The sequence below is a fragment of the Embiotoca jacksoni genome, unplaced genomic scaffold, assembly GCF_022577435.1.
Source record: "Embiotoca jacksoni isolate LCO1_2020_lvr unplaced genomic scaffold, fEmbJac1.0.p SCAF_26, whole genome shotgun sequence".
In the NCBI taxonomy this organism is placed as follows: Eukaryota; Metazoa; Chordata; class Actinopteri; family Embiotocidae; genus Embiotoca; species Embiotoca jacksoni.
Genome location: NW_027185377.1, coordinates 3,764,652 through 3,783,111, shown reverse-complemented (window position 1 = coordinate 3,783,111; position 18,460 = coordinate 3,764,652). Strand labels below are relative to the sequence as shown.

At 44.0% G+C, this 18,460-nt stretch overlaps 3 protein-coding genes across 15 annotated transcripts in view; 1 reads left to right on the top strand and 2 right to left on the bottom strand.

Moving 5' to 3' along the window:
• Positions 1-45: 45 nt before the first annotated feature.
• On the bottom strand, positions 46-7,082 carry lsm12b (LSM12 homolog b). Its single transcript, XM_069160194.1, has 5 exons — positions 6,861-7,082; positions 4,434-4,567; positions 3,414-3,523; positions 2,206-2,332; positions 46-663 (listed from the first exon to the last, which is right to left on the bottom strand). The coding sequence occupies exons 1-5, from the start codon at positions 6,985-6,987 to the stop codon at positions 571-573; spliced, it is 591 nt and encodes a 196-aa protein (XP_069016295.1). The 5' UTR covers positions 6,988-7,082; the 3' UTR covers positions 46-570.
• A 120-nt stretch (positions 7,083-7,202) lies between these two features.
• g6pc3 (glucose-6-phosphatase catalytic subunit 3) lies at positions 7,203-10,440 on the top strand. The gene is made up of 6 exons (XM_069160192.1): positions 7,203-7,681; positions 8,565-8,671; positions 8,752-8,842; positions 8,958-9,076; positions 9,291-9,432; positions 9,540-10,440. The coding sequence occupies exons 1-6, from the start codon at positions 7,464-7,466 to the stop codon at positions 9,880-9,882; spliced, it is 1,020 nt and encodes a 339-aa protein (XP_069016293.1). The 5' UTR covers positions 7,203-7,463; the 3' UTR covers positions 9,883-10,440.
• Positions 10,441-10,560: 120 nt separating this feature from the next.
• Positions 10,561-18,460, bottom strand: part of tanc2b (tetratricopeptide repeat, ankyrin repeat and coiled-coil containing 2b) — a 136,814-nt gene continuing 128,914 nt past the window's right edge. For 11 of the 13 annotated variants that reach the window (XM_069160178.1, XM_069160177.1, XM_069160180.1 and 8 more), the window contains 5 exons: positions 18,200-18,229; positions 16,683-16,774; positions 16,078-16,224; positions 15,783-15,883; positions 10,561-15,646 (listed from right to left, as the gene is read on the bottom strand). In XM_069160178.1, the coding sequence (XP_069016279.1) occupies positions 13,570-15,646; positions 15,783-15,883; positions 16,078-16,224; positions 16,683-16,774; positions 18,200-18,229 (2,447 nt within the window). In that variant the 3' untranslated portion in view covers positions 10,561-13,569. The remainder of the gene's footprint in view (positions 15,647-15,782; positions 15,884-16,077; positions 16,225-16,682; positions 16,775-18,199; positions 18,230-18,460) is intronic. The other 2 variants (XM_069160179.1, XM_069160181.1) reach the window with 1 other exon arrangement.

The following is an 18,460-nucleotide window of genomic DNA, read 5'->3' as shown; positions in this document are numbered from 1 at the left end:
TCATTCTTCACGGGGCGTCTCAAAAAGTTGTTGAAAATTACAGTATTACAGTCAGAATTTTTGTTACTTTTATTTTAGAAAATGTCCTTTAAAGTGTGGCATTTCAAGTCACATTTTGTTTTAAAATACAGAAAATACAGACAGTAGAACATGGATACAGCAAAAAAAAGGAAACAATGACAGAAAATAAAGCTAACAAGCCTTTCTGACTGCTCTAGTTTTCTCTTTTTTTGAAATGGAAATGAAGGCAAAGGAAGGAGGGCGGAAAAAGAAAAAGGCTTCAGGGACAGGAGGGGAGGAGTGGGGGCAGAATGAGACAAGTTAGTTAAGGAAACTATGGTTGCTTTATGGTTCATGTTTAAATTATTCTTTATAAAGTCTAATTTAAGATTTAATCTTTCCTCTTTCTTTTTTGTCTTTTTCATTTAAATGGTATTTTGATCTTCATGATCCAGGGCCCTCAGCGCTCCTCCTTGTGGTCTCAGACTGAGGACAAGGAATGCCGACTTAGTCTGGCAGTGGGAACAGAACCACCCGCGTCGCCTTCCCCGGCCGACCCACACTGCCAACTCAAGAAGATAAAGTGGAGTCCTTCTGTGTTTGCTGTGCTTGTGAACGTTGCATGGACTTCTGACTTTCCACGTCTCTAAAATGTTTCTCAACCTGCAGGGGAAGCAAAAAAATATTGATGGACGATGTGGATGACAATTCTGAGAAAATTAAAAAAAATAAATAAAATAAAAACAGCTGTAAAACACCTGAACGTAAACAGGAAGTACTCGGGGCTTCGTGATGTACCACCTGATCTGAGTTTTTTTTTTTTTTTCTCGGATAGTCTGCTTCATCGTCTATCTTCACGATATTATCTTGGTTCAAACATCAAATGATGATATATAAAATGCAGGTATTAAACTCGGCTACTTTATAAAGAAATGCTGAACGAACTAGTTTGTTTTCGAGCAAAAACCCTCAACATTAATACGCACAACTTTTTTTTTCTTTCTAAAAAGCATATTACAACATTTTCTGTTTTGGGATTTTATCCAATTAAAACTGTAATTTCCAATCGCTGAAAAACAAGAAGGCTCCACGGACGGGTTGGATGTAAACAGTCTAAAGCCATGTTTTCACCGCAGGAACTTTCCCGAGGAACTGAGGGAAAGTTTCAGGGACTTTGGCTTGGACATGATGCTTCATGCTTTTTGCAGCCTTGTACACTCAGTTCTGCACGGTTACCCTGGTTAGACCTCATAGCTCCGGTCGATGCGAGGCAGATCTATACTGGGAATCACATGATGTTCAACTCTATGTACCAAATTGGTCTTTGCGACAAGAACATAGAAACCCTGTTGAAATGAAATGAGATGCCGAAGTCGATAATAATCCAACTGCAGCAGATGCGGAGATAAACTGTACTTTCATCTTTTCATGGTACACGTTCAGGCTCAAAATGGCTTTAGCAGCATTCGCTGCCGAAATGAGTGGGAAACATGGCCGGCTGGCACTTCTCGGCACCGTGCTGGTCTGGTTGTGGAGAGCGTTGGAAACGGTACAAGTAGCCTCGCTCCAAGAGAGGATTTAATAACCGGAGCTTGAGGAATTTACGCTCGCAGAGCCCAGAAAACAAAGTCTAATCAGGGAAACGTGTCTAAAGTTGGTGAAAGTTGCACTAATGACCCAGAACATCGGCAATGTTTTGCTCTCTGCAACCACTGTTGAGATTTATCAGATTTCTTTCTTGGCTTGAATGTATTAATAAGTAGATTCTGTTTGGGGAGTTAAAGGACTCAACTTAAGCAATTAAAGAATTTCATTAGTGGACCGTTTTAAAGTTTTGCTGATAGTAAAGTCTTTTACTGAGACCAGTTAAATGGAGAGCAACCAAAATAAAAGATCAAAAACATGGAAGAGAGGAGGATTTCAGGAGAGAGGATCGTGTATTATCTGCGTTTACCGCCAGCTTCCAAAACGTCTTTGTTGAATGTTATCTATGTGACCATCGTCATGGAAACGTGACGTCACAGAGGTCAACGGATTTAAAGACTTATTAAATTGAATCTAGACTTGGATGCATGTGTGGAGACACACACGCACAAAAGAAACGAGCTAAAAGATCAAAATCTACAAACTAATTGATAATTATCTAATAGTTACAGATCACATCTCTTGTTAGAAACATATTGTAGAGATAAAAAGCATACTTACTATTTTGCGTACATGACTTAAAGCGCTTCCCTCTTTGCCTTTGCAGTTCTCGACCTGGTAAGGCGGTGAGATTACGACGTCGTCCATCACAATAATGTTCTTCTCCTGCCATTTACAGTCTTTGATGCTGCAAAGAAAAGTAATCATCCTCTTATCTGCTGCTTGAAAAGGAGGTTTTTTTTGTGTGTTTTTTTTTTATGTTGGCGAAACTAAAGATTCTCACACTGGTTTTCATGACATTTATCTCTCCGCTTCTCGGGTAAAACAATTCAAACCTATTAATTTAAGCAATCAGGACATCGGTCATGTGGGGTGTGAAACCAGATGGAACAATAGACAAAAGGAACAATAACAAAATTAATTTAATTGTAATTCTTTTAATTCTTTGGAGGCATTTTTATCTTCCACATTTTAGACACGTGGTACACTTTTTTTTTTTTATTATTATTATTTTTTTCCATCACCCAGAGACATCTGATTAAACAGACACTGTGTGAGCAGGAAGAAAGATTATAATTATCTCCTTAAAAAGAGGCTGGATTCATTAAATCCTGGCGTGATTCTTGACTTTAGTTGCATTTGTGCCACAAAGCAGGAAAAGACCCAAACAGGCGTCGGAGAGGGTTAAAACAGGCCCGGATCAGATATCCGACACCCAAATCTGATACCATCAAAAACGTTACATAATTAATGTAAGATTGAAAATTAATACAAAGTGCTTTTGATTTGTACAGACTGCCACAGGGGACATGAGGGACAAATTTTTTTTTATCAGTTTTCTTTTAATGTTATATCGAAAAATAAGCTGGTGAACGGGCCCAGGCAAATGTATCTGCCATTTGTGAGTGAGGTTCATTTGTAAACGTTACGGTGGCATCATTTCCTCTCTGCGTGACACAAACAAGAGTCCAGATTAACTGTATTCTACATATCAGGTCGAGATATTTCTGCGTCTATTTCCGTCTCCGTCTGAACACCTTCTGGTCTGACACTAAATGTGTGCGCGGTGTGATCAGGTCAGACGTCTACAAGCCGTTTTGGATTGCATCGTGAGGATCTTAGAAAAAAAAAAAAGGCGAGGTAAGCCATTGATTTGATGCTATAAAATACTTGAACAACAATGCCGAATTGTCTGAAACACACATGATGCAGTGAAACCTCTGATCAGGTCAACACAGCCGATCTGATCAGCGTCGTGAAGCTCTTACGTTTTGTGAATAGTCTGGAATAGCTGTTGGCCCTCCACAGAAACCCCAGCACTGATTGCATAGGCTTGGGACAGCTTGTCCTCCTTTTCTGTCCGTGCTCGATTGGCAAGCTGGGAGGATTTGAACAGAACAAAAAAAACACAAAAAAAAAAGAAAGGAAAAAAAGACAAGTTTAACAGCAAATATTTGCTTTGAACCAGAAATGAATTTATTTTACTGCATTCCAAAAAAAGAGCCATCATTCCAGTATTAAAACACACTTAACACATTCCTGGCTAAATCACAGGGTTCAGTTTACACTTAAGTTTATTTTTTTTAAATTAATATAATAAAAAGAAAAACATTGACTTTTTTTTTTAATTTTTTTTTTTTTTAATTTTCTTTTGCCGCCGTGTCCCAGTTCAGCTGCCGGATCCTCAGAAGTCTGTATTTCCAGACTAAATATGTCAACCACAGGTTGACTGGGGCCGGCCCCGTTTCACAGCCTCTTCAAAATGCAGCTTTACTGCCCGAACGGCAAATCCTCTGCTGTCCTCGGTTCACCAGAAATCCATCGATAAATGGAAAATTTTTTTTTTGGGGGGGGGGGGGGGGGGGGGGGGGGGGGGGCATTTTAGGTGATCCAGGTCATCCAGTTGTAAAATATTTTGTAACTGTGCATCCATCATGTATTTGCATTCACGTGGTCAGTCACTGGGACACAGAGGTTTAAAGTTCTGGATTTGGGGTTCTCGTTGGAGCAATACTGGTTGGTTGGACACTTGGACATCTTTCTTTTTTTAACTTTGTCGTTGACCTTGAATGCACCGGTAGCTTTAATGCTCTGTGAGGTCAGGCTGCCTGTGAGAAGAGGATCGAGGCCGGCTTAGAAACTTGTGCAAGTTAAGATTTCTCTGAGCCACATCTCTCGCGACGTTTTCATCCGTCAGACACTAAAATGAATAATTCCTGTCGCAGTTGTTGTAAATCGAGGCGCACACAAACAGGTGAAACACAGGAAACCAAAGATGATCGACTTACCTTGCTAACATTCAGTGATGCTAGTGGGGGTGGAGTCTCGGTGCGGTCATTTATTATGTCCACATCAGAAACATAGGCTAAGTTGATCAGGATGACGTCGTTGAGGTTTGGCTTACCGCTGGAGGAAGCACATTCTTCGGAGGAACTGGAGTTAAGGCAAACAACGGCACGACAACTGACATCTGACCTGAACGCCGGCGGTCAGGACGGCACAGAGGGGCTTATGATACGGAGGACAGTGGCTGTCCACACTGCTGGCAGTGGGAGGTAGTGCCAGTCACAGCGTGTGAATACCAAAGGCACTGCTGCCACCTATAGTAACCGTAGGGGAATGAATGAATGGAGGCCTGGGAAAACATAAAGAGCTTATAGAGCCGCAAAGCAAGCGTTCCCTTTCTGTCATTGTGAATGACTTCCGTTGCTGAAAACTCCACTAAAACAAGTGTTGTGTTTTTTCCCCCTTTACCTTAGTAAATTCTAACTTATTGTACAAAGAGCGTTTTATCAAATTAAACTTTGCTTTCTTGATTTTAAAGCACACTGGTAACAGGTGAAATCCTACTTTAACTTCCATGGATTGAATATTTAAGAAAGAAATAATAATACAAAAAAAAAAAAAAAATGCAAAAATTGTGAAACCGCAAAGAGAAACAAACCGAAAGCAAAAACACTGACGGTAAACGGCCTCGACACAACCGGCACACGTTCCCCGTCAGCAGTACAGGAACGACTCGTTAGACTGGTCAAGTTTGGTTGTAACGCACATCAGGCTTCTTTATCGAAACGGTCTTCACTGCAGCGCGTTTTTAAAAAAAATGAGGCTCGGTGAACGTCAGACACGACAACGATAACGGGACCCGAAAACTTGACCTACATGTTTAAAAAAAAAAAAAAAAAAAAAAAAAGGCGCGTAAACCTTTCGAGTGTAACGTACAAAAGGAAAAGTCCAGCGTGGGAACTTAAGGGAGGACAGAAATGTGCCAAGAAATCTCAGAACGGCCCTGATGGTCAAGAAAATACATTTCTGCCCAAGATTGTGCGCAATTAATGATATTTCCACACCTGGGACAAAATCCTAAATCCTAAACCCTACATCATTTTATTTCCCGTCTCTTTCATACGAAATATCAGAAGATAAAAAAACCCAAACATGATATTTCTTACACATATGGATGACACCCGTTTATTTTCTTTTCTATTTACTCCTGTTGGCACAATATGGTGACGTTTCCCTCTCAGGTGCATCTCCTTTTTCTTTCTTTTCCTAGTTTACTGCCAGACTCGGGTTGCTTTTTTTATTTTTTTTTTTATTAAACTGTCACAACGTTAAAACAAACAAAACCCATAAAAAGGCCTGAAAACTGGAGAGAAAGAGGAAGAAGAAGGAGGAGAAAAATAAAAAATAAAACCCACTCCTGGTTGTGATTTCTTCATTCATCTGATGTTAACTCGCGTCTTAAATCGACCAAGACGTGAAATAGTCACGTTATTAATCTCAATGAATTCACACGCACACGCTCCGATGAATGGGTGTAGGCATGATGGCCAAGCCTGCTAACGTTATACACCTCCACCACCACCTCCTCCTCCTCCTCCACCACCTCCACCACATACACCGAACCGGATTTTCGTGGCACATTTTCCACGCCGAGAAATTTACAGCGTCGTCAGATTAGAGACAAAATAAAATAAAAAAAATAAATAAATAATAATAAAAAAGGAGACAAGAGGAAGCTCAGCTGATCAGATCGAGAATGCTAACGATGCTAACGGAGCTAGCAGGTAGCGGCCGTGTGGGGTCGACCCGAAACTTAGCACGCTAGCCGAGCTAACAGCAACTCGAAACTGTTCATCGCGGAGGAAGGAGGAAGGAGGAGGAGGAGGAGGACACTCCGGGGCTCCTCCTTCACGACTTTTAGAGAAAAAAAATAAATAACCGTCAGCGTCTCTACGTTAAATCTGCGAGGAAGCGGAACGTGTGCCGGGGCCAGAGTATCCGTTAGCACGCTAAAACTAGCAAACGGCTAGTTTGCACACAGCCATGATGGAGGAGGAGGGAGGAGGAGGAGGGAGGAGGGGGGGGGGGAGAGTCGTTGCCAGATAGTGATCCATGTTGAGGTCCGGCAAATACAAACGGAGCGGATCGGGAACACAACGCACCTCCCAGCCGTTAAAACGTCCAGGCCGCATCGCAAAAAAAAAAAAAAAAAAAAAAAAAGGGGTCCCCCGAAAAGACGGAGGTGACGGAGAGGGGGCGACTATCTCGGTGAAAACACTTCATAAACGGGACAAAGATATTTAACTCGCCGCTCGGCACCAATTACGCCTGCGCGGATCACTATTTGACATCTTTTCGGTTACCCTCCAGGCCCTGGCAGCCGGGCAGGCCGGCGGGCCGATCCGCGGCCCCGAACACGCAAAGGATACTCAGAGTCAACATCTTGGACTGGTAGTCGAACGCGACCACTTCTCCTTGCAGACGTTGGCCCAAGCAGGTGAGGCAAGAGACATGGCTCCCGACGCTGAAATACTCCCCCGGTCCCGGAGCCGCCATCTTCTCCGCCAGGGAAACCGGAGCGCCTCTGCCTGACGTAAAAGCGACGCGATGTCGTATGACGACGGAAACCTGGGCGTGGCCAAAAAAGGGGCGGGGGGTGGGGGACGTCGGGTGGTTACGTTCGGTTACGTTCGTTTACGTTCGTTTCCTCTGACGACGGCGAATGACGCTCGTCTGTTTTTAATCTATTTAACCGGGACTTTGTGGCGTTAAATTACCCCCCACCCCCTCCACTCCACCCCCCGGGGCCAGATTATAGATTAACCATAAATATATAATTTAATTGTTCATTTAATACTCATAAACACGCGAGGCTTTTTGTCGCCATATTCAACCGAGTCAAAGTGGCGCCCCCTGCTGGACTACAACGGTACTTCGGGCGTTTCTGTATCAAGAAAAGGTTTTGACTTTTTTTTTTTTTTTCTTTTTTTTAAAATTATTTACACGCCCAGGTTTCGGGAGAGGACGAAGAGATGGAGGCGGTTCATACCCAGGGTATCTGGATGGCAGAAAGTCTTCAGCAGAAGACGGCGAGCCAAGAAAAGACGTGGCTTATTGTCACTCACGTCGGAGATCCTAAAGCTGCTTTCCTCCTCCTCTTTCCTTTCGCTTATTTCATCAGCAAACGAGCTGGAGTCGCGGTGCTTTGGGTCGCGGCTATATCGGAGTGGTTAAACCTGGTGTTTAAATGGTAAGGCTAAAAAAAAATAAAATAAAAAAAAAAAAATAAAAAAGGTACGTTTTTCTATTTTATTTAGTGTTTACAATTAAAAAAAAAAAAAAAAACTAGATGCAGTGTGGGTAGGTTATTGCGTGGACGGCGTTGCTTCCGGGACAGCGATGGCGTTCACCTCTATGTGCTGTCCGAGGTGAAACGGACACCGGCGGAACCTTTTATCAGCTCGGTGGAGCGGGGGATTGGCTGAATATGATCAGAAAATGAGAGTCGGAGAGGAAAATGGTTCATATTTGACATGACAATAATATTCAAAGACGATAGTCACATGCCCAACCCAATAATGGATGTGTTAATACATGGTAAAACAATATCTGCACACAATGCCATACCACAACTGTTTTATTAATAGTCTACAATGGATACAGAATATATACAACTTAAATATCCTCAATGAAATGCTTGCTTTTAAAAGTAGTGTAGATATTTTTGGTTGAAATATTTCAAAAAAAAAAATTGTAGCCTCTGATTTATAACTTTAATTCTTAATGATATTAAGGATCTTAACGACCTAAAGCATTATTTTTTTTATTTTTAAAGACATGTGGGAGTAGATGGAATCAAGGCTGCTGATAGTAAGAAGGAAATCGGATCAATTTGAGGTTTGTAACTAAGGAAAATGTTGAACTTGAGCTGAAAGAATGGAAAAAGAAACAGGTTTAAGGACACGGTAGTAGAAAGTGGGGAGGGATTTATTACATGATTATTGGACAAACAATGTTATGGGACAAACACTCAAAAACTATTTTAATATCCAAAATATAAACAGTACATAAAGTCCCATTACTGTGATTGTAAATGTCTTTATTTGATTTGATGTGAATCATTTTGTTCCCAGGATGCTGTTTGGAGAAAGACCCTTCTGGTGGATCGGTGAATCACGTCTGTTTGTCAACAAGCAGCCACAAGTTCACCAGTTTTCTTCCACATGTGAAACCGGCCCAGGTGAAAAGCCCTCAGAGGAAAGTAATACATATGTCTGAGTCACAGAAAGTAAACTTAAAGCACGCTCGTCTGTCTCTCAGGCAGTCCGTCGGGACACGCGATGGTGACGGCAGCAGCCTGGTGGGTGGTGGTGACCTCGCTGGGGTCATTTCTGTACTCCCGTACTCACAGGTAAGCCCCTCTGAAATAATAACAGAAAAAAAAGATGCAGTTTTTGCTTCAGAAATGCACAAAAACCAGAAGATATGAGAATTATCTATGGACAGTATTATCTCTGTGCCTTTAGCGTGGTGTTATCGGCGGCTCCCTACCTGTTCTACGTGGTGATGCTGGTTGCGGTTGGAATCTCCAGGATCTTTATCCTCGCCCACTTCCCTCACCAGGTGGTTGCCGGCTCCATTACAGGTCTGAATACAGGATCAGGAACAAGCTGAAACACGGCGCATGGATAGGCTGGTGGATTAAAATCCCCTCTCTCTGTGTATATTATTTTAAATGACAAGTACTTGCAAAAATGATATAAATCATAAAGACTCATTGCTTTGCAGCATTTTCCTACTGTAGCCGTAATGTGATTATTTGTGGAGATTCAAGATCATACTTGACTTGTTCTTGTCAGGTTTCCTTCTGGGGATTATTCTGAGCCGCAGAGTACCTGAAGGTCGCCCCCTGCTGTTCTTCTTTAGCCTCAGCATGGGCCTGCTGCTTAGTGCTCTGCTGCTCCATGCTGGATTACAGCAGCTGGGAATGGACCTCTCCTGGTGAGTGTCTCTGCAGTATTAATCTTGTGTTAGTGTGTCTGCTCGGTGCATAACAATCTCTGTGACGTGAAGAAAGCTGTCCCGAACCTATTCTGCTTGTTAAACAGGTCTATTACTTTGGCTAAGAAGTGGTGCAGCCGTGCGGAGTGGATTCGTTTGGACACGGCCCCGTTCTCCTCTCTGACCCGGGACTGCGGGGCCCTTCTGGGTTTGGGGCTGGCCCAGTACTGGAAGCCCGGCGGCTGGTCCCTGCCTTGGGCTCCCAGGGCTTTGTCTCTGGCCATTTCCTCCATGGGACTGTACCACGTGAACCGTCTGCCGCTCCCGATCCGACCACAAGGCCTCTTCTACGGGCTGTTCTTCGTCAAATTCGTCATGGTGCCTCAGATTGTCATGGTGCTTGTGCCCGGGCTCGTGCACCTTTTCACACACAAAAAGAAGAAGGACTAGAGATGAATTCTTCAACATGTTAACAGGTGTCCTTCACACTTCCAAGGTCTTTGGCTTCCTGTAGGTTTCTATCAACATTTCAAACGTCTATTTAATGTATTTCAGGGCAACTCTTGTGGGTGAAGGCAATACTTACTTTTTTTTGTCTTAGAATTCACCTAATAGGGGTCTTTTTTTTTTTCTTTTCATGGCCTTAAGTGTGGGATTTTGAGAGAATTTTGATGCACATTTGCAGTATATGCACTATAATCATAATACGTTTTGTAGATACAACAGTATTTTTTGCCAAATCCTGAGCTTGGAACTAAAGATTCTCTGTGGGAAACGAGCAGCTTCGACATTTTGTGGATCAAGAAACATGATGTTTAATTTGAAAAGGATTTGGGCAGGAACCAGCTTTCAACACACAAAAGGTTGTGAAAGAAAACTGTGTCAATCATCAGCAGTCACTTTATTGAAGATTTTTCAAACCTCAGACTCTGATTTGTGTAAATCAGATGAAAGAAATGAAGGTCTGAGGCCTTGAACATTGTTAATAAAGTGAGTATCAGTGGTCAACATTGTGCAGAATTGTTGGAAAATATTTTCCGTCATCACACTGGTGTTTTGTCTTATTACATTACATTTATATGTTATAAACGAATCAGATAAAAATAAATGACTGACATGCAGGGCGTATTTCAGTTGGTAACCATTTATAAATATGTTTTCTTTTTTTTCCCAATACATAGGTTTGACTGTACAGATTACAATCAGTTATCATGAGATAAAAACACATTCTTTTTTATTGTTTTTAATTAAACTTTTTTATCACAGCGACCTGAAAGCTCACATTTACAGACAAGAGAACTCTGCTCAGCAAGCAAATACATTAAAATAAAATAAAAGAACCTTTTGCGTTTGTCTGGTGAGGTCGAAGGGACATGATAAGGATAGTTCAGGGACAGCGGTCTCCTTATCTTTATCCAAACGTTGTGTCACACACCAGAGACACTGCTATACATGTTTCTGCTTGAGCTCATGGAAAGAATAGAACATGCATCAGACTATTTACAGCAAACTAATATACACAGACAGCTTGAAACCATACACCCCTCAAATATCCTCAACTTAAAAAGTCTGGTTTTAAATTAAGTATGATACAGTTTATACCTTCATTTCTGTAAAGATAAGTAGGGCATCTCTCTGGTATCAGGTGAAACTGAGGATGAACACAGGAGGAACTGTTTCTCTTTAGGTATTCTCTATCAGACATCCAAAATAAAACGTTACAGACAAACAGTCTGTAACTTTTCCCACATATACAAATAACTTGAATATTCTCATTTTTCCACATCTCTATGACCCAAACTCCAAATATGGAGTCTCTGGATACTAAAATCTCAGTTTTTTTTGTTTTTGTTTTGTTATTGTTGCAGTAGATTATTTTCAAGATGTGTGCAAGACCAGCAGATTAGACTGGTTGATTTAGAGTAGATTTTTTTTAATGGATATTTCTATGATCTGGAATACTTAAATATGATTGGCCTCCTGCTTTACTAACGAACCCGAGCTGGACGGAGTGGAATAATCTTGAGCCAGTATATACAACTTGTGCTAGAAAGTCTATACATCTTCACCGGTTTATAAACATTTGTTTTGCTCTTCACATCGTCATTCATCACTGCGTCGCAAATCATACAATAATAGTGTCTATGATAGTCTGGTATCACCGGTCAGATCGTCTGACCCATCACACACCCACGTTCTCCAAAGTCAACAATCGTAACAACACTAAGTAAAATACATAAAGTGCACCCTTAGTTAAGAACTTAACAGGCATTTTTAGTGCAGAAGTGGCTGAATTAAAAATGCATCATGGGTAAAATGAAACGACACAAAATAATATAGAAGAAACGGGAAATGTCTGGAACAGTGGTCGTGTATGCATTTGCTTGCTTTTAGTCGCTGAGCACTTTCCGTAGGATCTCGTCACTAGCACAACGGAGGGACAGAGGCCAACTTTGATGAGCCACATGATAAAATCACCTTCGACAGGATTCTCTGCTCATCGATGATCACCAAATCAAAGATGATTTAATATTCCTGCAGCCAAAGATTCAAACTGAATCTTACTAGATCCACTTTCTAGATTCTTACCGATGTCTGATGCGTTCAAGCTCTATCGTTTTGTCAAATACAAGAAATTTGTGCAAAACTAGAACAACTGATGCCTTTACCTGTTCATCCAATCAGATGGTAAAGCAAACAAAATGTTTACTGAGAGAGCTACACTAATATGTCAGAAAGGGTTAAGGCCAGGACAGTTTGTTTAGCATCAAACATAACATATCATAAAGTCAGTCAGTGAGAGTTATGATACTAAAAAGAAATGGAGAAAATCATTATTTACACATCTGATTCTGAACATCAGAAATTTATGTTTAGCGACTTGTTTGCAAAAATGATTAAAACAATAAGACATGGTTCAAAAATATGTGCAGGGACTGTGTGCAATGATTGGATTTTCATTTAGATACACAGTTTCACGACACTTTCAAAAGGTGCTTCGACACTTTGTGATATTCTGGTTTGGTTTTGAAATGATGTGTTTATTGAGTTGAGCTGAAACAATTTAAATATCTGTTTTAAATTTAATAAATGACAAACTTTCTCTGGTTGTAGCGTCTCCAGTGTGAGGACTTGCTGCTTCTCTGTTTTACGTAATTGTAAACTGAAGATCTTTGGACGGTTGGTCGAACAAAACAAAGACATATAAAAAGGTTACAGTGAAAGCTGAAATTATACCGGGCATATTTGACCATTTGACCAACGTTGTACAGAAAAAAAACGATTCTATCAAAAAATAATCTTCAGGTAAATGCATTCTTTTGCGTGACACCACAACAAAACCCTTTTTTATTTTGACACAATAGAGGTAATTATATCATTCAAAGTTAGTCTGAGTCCCTCGTTCCTCCCACTGGTCGGTTTTCCGCGTCCATATGACTAGCAGTGTGACACAGAGGCAGGGTTAACAGAATCAAATCCAAAATGCAAACTATGTTTTGTTTTATTTTCTATGTACAATATATAACTTAATTATAAATATTGTCATTTTTCTCTAAGTACTGAGTTGTTTGAGCCATTTGTATTTTCTGAGCAATGTACAGTATTGAACATATAATATTGTATTACATAGAATAGAGCCTACTAGCAACCTTGGTTAAGAGCACACTTTGAAAGAACAGAAGATGGATACAGAGTCCACAAGTAGAGTCCGATGAGTTGTACGTTCACTCTCGCAGTCCCACCTGTTGTGGGACTTTTTGTGCCACGCGACGTTTTGGAAGTGCACTGGTCTTTGATTTAGAATGAGATCAGAACTCAGAACCCTCCTGTTATCCTCCCCGTATGCAGAATATGATAATGAATGAATCACTTCTCACTGTTAGTTATGTGTTTCATATAAGATAATGTCTAATATCCTAAATGTATGTATGTGTGTGTGTGTGTGTGTGTGTGTGTGTGTGTGCGTCGGTTTTCTCGTGGTTCTCTCTCTGACCGGATCTGTCTCTCGTGAGTTCTTTAGGATGAGTTTTGTCCATGACACACACACGGGTCACATCTGCTGTTGAGCTTTAGTATTTTTCTCCTCTCAGTCCCACTAACAAGCCCAGTCCCAACCATCCAATCGCAGACAGGCCATCACACATTTGACTCCACAAATGGTCTCTTTGGTTTGATGGGGGAGGTGGGGCCTTGGGTTCGGGAGTCACGTGAGAGCTGGCGGTACATGTTGTCCTGGTAGGCCTGAGCCACGGGCAGAGTCCTCGCCACCTTCACGTCCGGGTAGGTGGGCACCTGACTGACCCGCTCCAGGATGTCCCCACTGCCGCGGGAGCCGTTGGCCAGCTTGCCCAGCGAGGGGGGCTGCGCCTGGGAGAAGTAGTCCTCCTCCAACAGGTGTCCGTTTTGGGCGTTGTTGGTCTTGTTGTAGTAAGCGATGTTGCCCAGTGAGGCCGGGGGACTGTAGGTGGAGCCTTGCTGGACCAGCTGGCCGGGCGAGGTGGGGCTAATAGCAGAGTCCATGGATGTCATGGCCCTGGACCGCGAGGGCTGGTGCAGGTACTGCTGAGTCCGCGCCGTCTTGTCTATGATGCCCATGAAGGGAGTGTTCCGAGAGCGGGTGGTCTCGCCCTGATACAGTCCCCCGCCGCCCTGGGACGGGGAGATGGGAGACATGTCGTCACAGGCGCGCTCGTATGTGGTTTGCAAAGGGATCTCCATCTGCTGAATGGAAGAGGACGGCCTGAAACCCGGCGCTAAATTCGAGGTGGATCCAGTTGAGATGTTGTTGCTAGAGGGGGAGAATCGAAGGCCTACACTCTGAGAGTGGATGAGAGGCCTGGGCGTGGGCACGTTATGCTTCATCTCAGTAGTATTGGCACTCACGGGGCGTCTCACCATATGGGGGATCTCAGGAGAGCCCAGCTGACAGGGGGGCATGGCGTTGGCACGCTCCAGTACGTGTTCAGAGACCGGGTAGTAGGCGGCTGACTGGCTGCGGCTTATCTGAGGTGTCTGACTGTAACGGATGCCCCCCGGGCCCCCGCTGCTGGCGCGGTAGGCAGAGGAGGGGCGCTGGGGTAGCTCATCCTTCAACAGGTTGGACTCCATAACCCCTCCTCGGCCGCCGTGCTGACAGAGGGCCCCAGAGCTGAGGCTGGCCTGGACTTGGGGCATGGACCGTCCATCCAGGGAAGGCTGGTAAACCAGGCGGCTCTCCACGTCCACCGAACCCCCCTGGTAGCGACCACCGATGGAGTGACCCATCGGGCCACCGTAGCTGCTGTTGCCCAACACGTTGCTGGGCTGGTTTGTGCGGACTATTTGGGCTATCGAAGGCTGGAGGCGAAGGCCTTGGGCTTGGTGGTGCTGGGAGGATAGAGAGGGCTGCGAGCTGAGCTGGAACGAACGCTGGCTGCTCATCTTAGAGAGGGGAGATTTGGGTCGGCCCGGGAGCTGCTCTGTCTGGTAGCGCACAGGCGACCCGGACTGGGACCTGTACAGGCAAACGCTTTCTACTGGTGGACTGGCTCTATACTGAGCAGCCCGGCGTAAAGGGGAAGGCGGCGGGCTCTGGTGGTCCATCCCCTGACCCCCGGTACCCATCGGAGGCGGGCTGAAGCGGTAGGACGGCTGGTGCACTGGGGAGGTGTGAGGTGGACTGTGCCGGTAGTGGGAGTTCTGATGCGTTGGGGAGAGGGAAGGCGACGTGGGCTGGTACGTGCCTCGGGTTGGGGAGGACATGGAGGAGGACGTGGGGTGATACTCATAGGGCTGGCCCATGGGCGAACCTCCGGCTAGGTATATCTGATCTGGATGTGTCGGGGAGAGTGGAGGGCTCTGAATGATGGGAAGGCTGGAGGGATTGGTGTGAGACTCGGGCGGGGGCAGACCCATCGACATGGCCTCCAGCTCCTGCTCCAGGTAGTCCTCGTCCTCAAACAGGTCCTGAACGGGCTCCATGTCCTCCAGACGGGGCTCTGGGGGAGGGGGAAGAGGCATGGACAGGGACAGGGACAGGGACTCCTCCTCTTCCGGGGGAGGCGTAGGAGGAGGGGAGGGCGGAGGCTCCAGCTCCAGCTCCTGCTGCTGGTGCTCCTCCTGGTTGAGCTGGTGATACTCCTCCTCCACCCGCTGGAGCAGCCGCTGGATTTCTCTGTTATTTGGGCACTGCTTTATGGCTTCATTCAGGTCCTCTAAGGCTTCAGGAAATTGTCTGGAAAAAGGAGAGGGAGGTTATTTTAGGGTAAAAACTTTCCTGAGAGCTGCCGAGACGAATTTACATGTATACAAAGGAGTGGAGGATTACAGGAAGTATTCCTGTGATCTGCAGAGGGATAGAAGGAGCGTACCTGCTGCTACGCTTGGCACGTGCTCTGGCATAGTATGCCTCATACGATTTTGGTTTAAGTTCGAGTGCCTTCGTAGCAAATTCCTCAGCCATCCCAAAGTCCTGGAGAGTTCGAGCAGAGGAGACCACTTCTGAACAACACCCGTAAATGTAGCCAACAGCATTATCACCATCATTTTGTATGTATGTATGATACTACCTCATTGGATAAATTCCTCGGATCTAAAATGAGTCAGTTTTAGTAAACATTTCGGTATTTTTCATCAGTCGCTTGCGCTGGTCCCTTGCGGACTTACGTTCATTTTCCTCCGACAACGGGACAGGTTGAGGAAGAGCGATACTTTGAGTTCCCTGAATGTCTTGAGGTCCTCGCTGAAGCCTTCGCGCGGAAACTTTTTGAGAGCGTACTGATAACGTTGCGCAGCCTCCTTCACCTTCCCCTTCTGTCGGACAAACACGCAAAGAAATCTGGTTTGTCCTTTCTTCGCAGTAAAAAATAAAATAAAAATGCTCATCTGAATACTTTACAATATGAAGTGCCAAAACTAGACATATAAAAACATACATTTTCTTATAATCTGTTCTCCGTTCGAGCTCATTGTCAGAGATAGACCTGCTTTCACTGTTGCTTACATTGTGGAGCCTTAATTCATTTAAATCATGAAATTTGTGAAGGGAGGCTACTGAGTTGGTGATGTGGGAATATTTTTGGATTGGGACACTTTAATACAAATATTTAGAATCACATTTTAAACTTAATTTTTCTGCATTTTCATTTTCATAATTGTCTCGAAAAAAACTTTTTAAATGTTATTTTCAAAGGATATATATCCTACTAAATATTTATCTTCAATTTAAAGTATGAAATCTGAGCCGTCGAGCGCACTGCCAGTCGGCTGACCTTGTAGAAACTGTCCCCCTCCTCGATAAGCTTGCTGAGTAAGATGATCATGATGTCGGGTTTGGAGGTGGCCATGGCCCACGTGGCTGGACCTGCGTAACACAGGAAGGAGCAGATGAAAAAAAAAAAAAAAAAAAAAAAAAAAAGAAAAGAAAAGAAAAGAAAGAAACACAGTGAGAAAGACACGGTAATAAGCAGCGAAGAGGAAGGAGGGAGCGACTGGAAGTCACACTACACACAACAATAATAACAGGAATGAGGACAACAGTCAAAAAGGAGGAATGGAAGAGAGAAGACAGGCAATCCACTGCAGAGAAAAGATTATAAATATCTGGTCTAACACCTTGAGAACAATGTGATCTCTACGGGACATCAGGCCTGGGTCAAATACTATTTGCCAATAATCTCTAATCCTGCTAGGAGGATTTAGTTTGTCTCCTTGTAGTGAAAAAAAAAAGAGGACATTTGAATTCCTCTAAGATAGTTTATTGAAAAGAATTACAAATATCTGTAAATAGGTTTTGGCCCAGGCAAACCTAGTGTAGATGTTTAGTACAAATAAATCAAATAAAACCACAGTTACGTCTTTCTATTGAGACGCATTTTTCCATCTTGTCAAGAAGTGCAGATGTACAGCACTTCTTGGTATTGCTGAATAATTCAAGGTTGTGATTAAGAAAAGCAGTAAAATGTAATCCGCCAATCAAAACAAATGGGAGTCGTATTCTTAAAGAGGAAGAGACACCTCATCCCTGCAGACTGATATGTGACAGTAAAAAAAAAAATCAGACACCACCCCTTGACTGAAACTGATGGGTCTTTGACGTATTAGCAATCCTCCACACACGAACACACACCACGGAGATGAGGAAGAGGAAGGGGGATCTTGCACAAGGAGACACTGGGGGTGGGTGGGTGGTTGGGAGGGAGGGGGGGGGCAAGTACGATAAACAAAACAAAAATAAGGCAAGCAGGAGGGATAGACAATAACAGGGGGGGGTCTGCAGGCTGTAGCTGTCCTCTGAGCTGCTAGAAAAGAGGGGTGGGAATGCTGCTGACTGGCCTAGCTGACACTGAGGAAACGTCTGGAGGATGAACGGTGCAGAGCACAGCGGTTTATCACTGCAGTCTGAGGTGGCGGTGGCACAGAGGAGTTACAGATACATGCATTTCCGCTAAAAATCACGACCACGCAGAAGTGTTACTGAGGGGCTTCCGTCATGCATCTGTGGAGATGGAAGGTCCACACCTCAGAAAAACACGAAACGACGTCACAGGCTGGAAGGCTGGGCATGCTGTCGTTAACCACTCGGACATCTACCTCTGGGGCAATCCCGATTGCACCGCATGTCAGCGCTAATACCTTTTTTTGCAATGTTATTATTTGTCAGTTTGAGAAGGTTTTGTGGTAGCTAAGCTCGCCTGCCGACACTTAGGACGACACAGACAACACAGAGAGAGGAGATAGAGCTGTCAAAATGCCTGGTAGGGTGAGAAGTCGACAGCCTTGGCTTTACCTCGGGGCCGACTGGGCAGCGTCTGACATCCTGGGGCCGGAGAGAGAGGCGGGGGATAGGGGGGAAAGAGGGTGGTAGAGGGGGGAGTGAAGGAAGGAAGGAAGGAAGGAAGGAAGGAAGGAAGGAAGGAAGGAAGGAGTGTAAGAGGGAAGGGAGGAGCGGGTGGGGTAGAGAGGAGGGGGGAGGTGCCAGGAGAAAACAGGGAGTGCGTAGGAGCAAGAGGAAAGAAAAGAAGAAAGAAACAGCAGGAGAGTGAAAGAG

Excerpts from the sequence above, each read along its gene's own strand:
- lsm12b (XM_069160194.1), bottom strand. The coding sequence starts at position 6,987 with ATGGCGGCTCCGGGACCGGGGGAGTATTTCAGCGTCGGGAGCCATGTC. Across the intron at positions 4,568-6,860 it reads GTCCAAGATGTTGACTCTGA|AATGTGCTTCCTCCAGCGGT; the intron begins GTATCCTTTGCG and ends GTTCCTCCGAAG. Across the intron at positions 2,333-3,413 it reads TTCCAGACTATTCACAAAAC|CATCAAAGACTGTAAATGGC; the intron begins GTAAGAGCTTCA and ends TTTTCTTTGCAG.
- g6pc3 (XM_069160192.1), top strand. The coding sequence starts at position 7,464 with ATGGAGGCGGTTCATACCCAGGGTATCTGGATGGCAGAAAGTCTTCAG. Across the intron at positions 7,682-8,564 it reads TTAAACCTGGTGTTTAAATG|GATGCTGTTTGGAGAAAGAC; the intron begins GTAAGGCTAAAA and ends TTTTGTTCCCAG. Across the intron at positions 8,672-8,751 it reads CACATGTGAAACCGGCCCAG|GCAGTCCGTCGGGACACGCG; the intron begins GTGAAAAGCCCT and ends TCTGTCTCTCAG.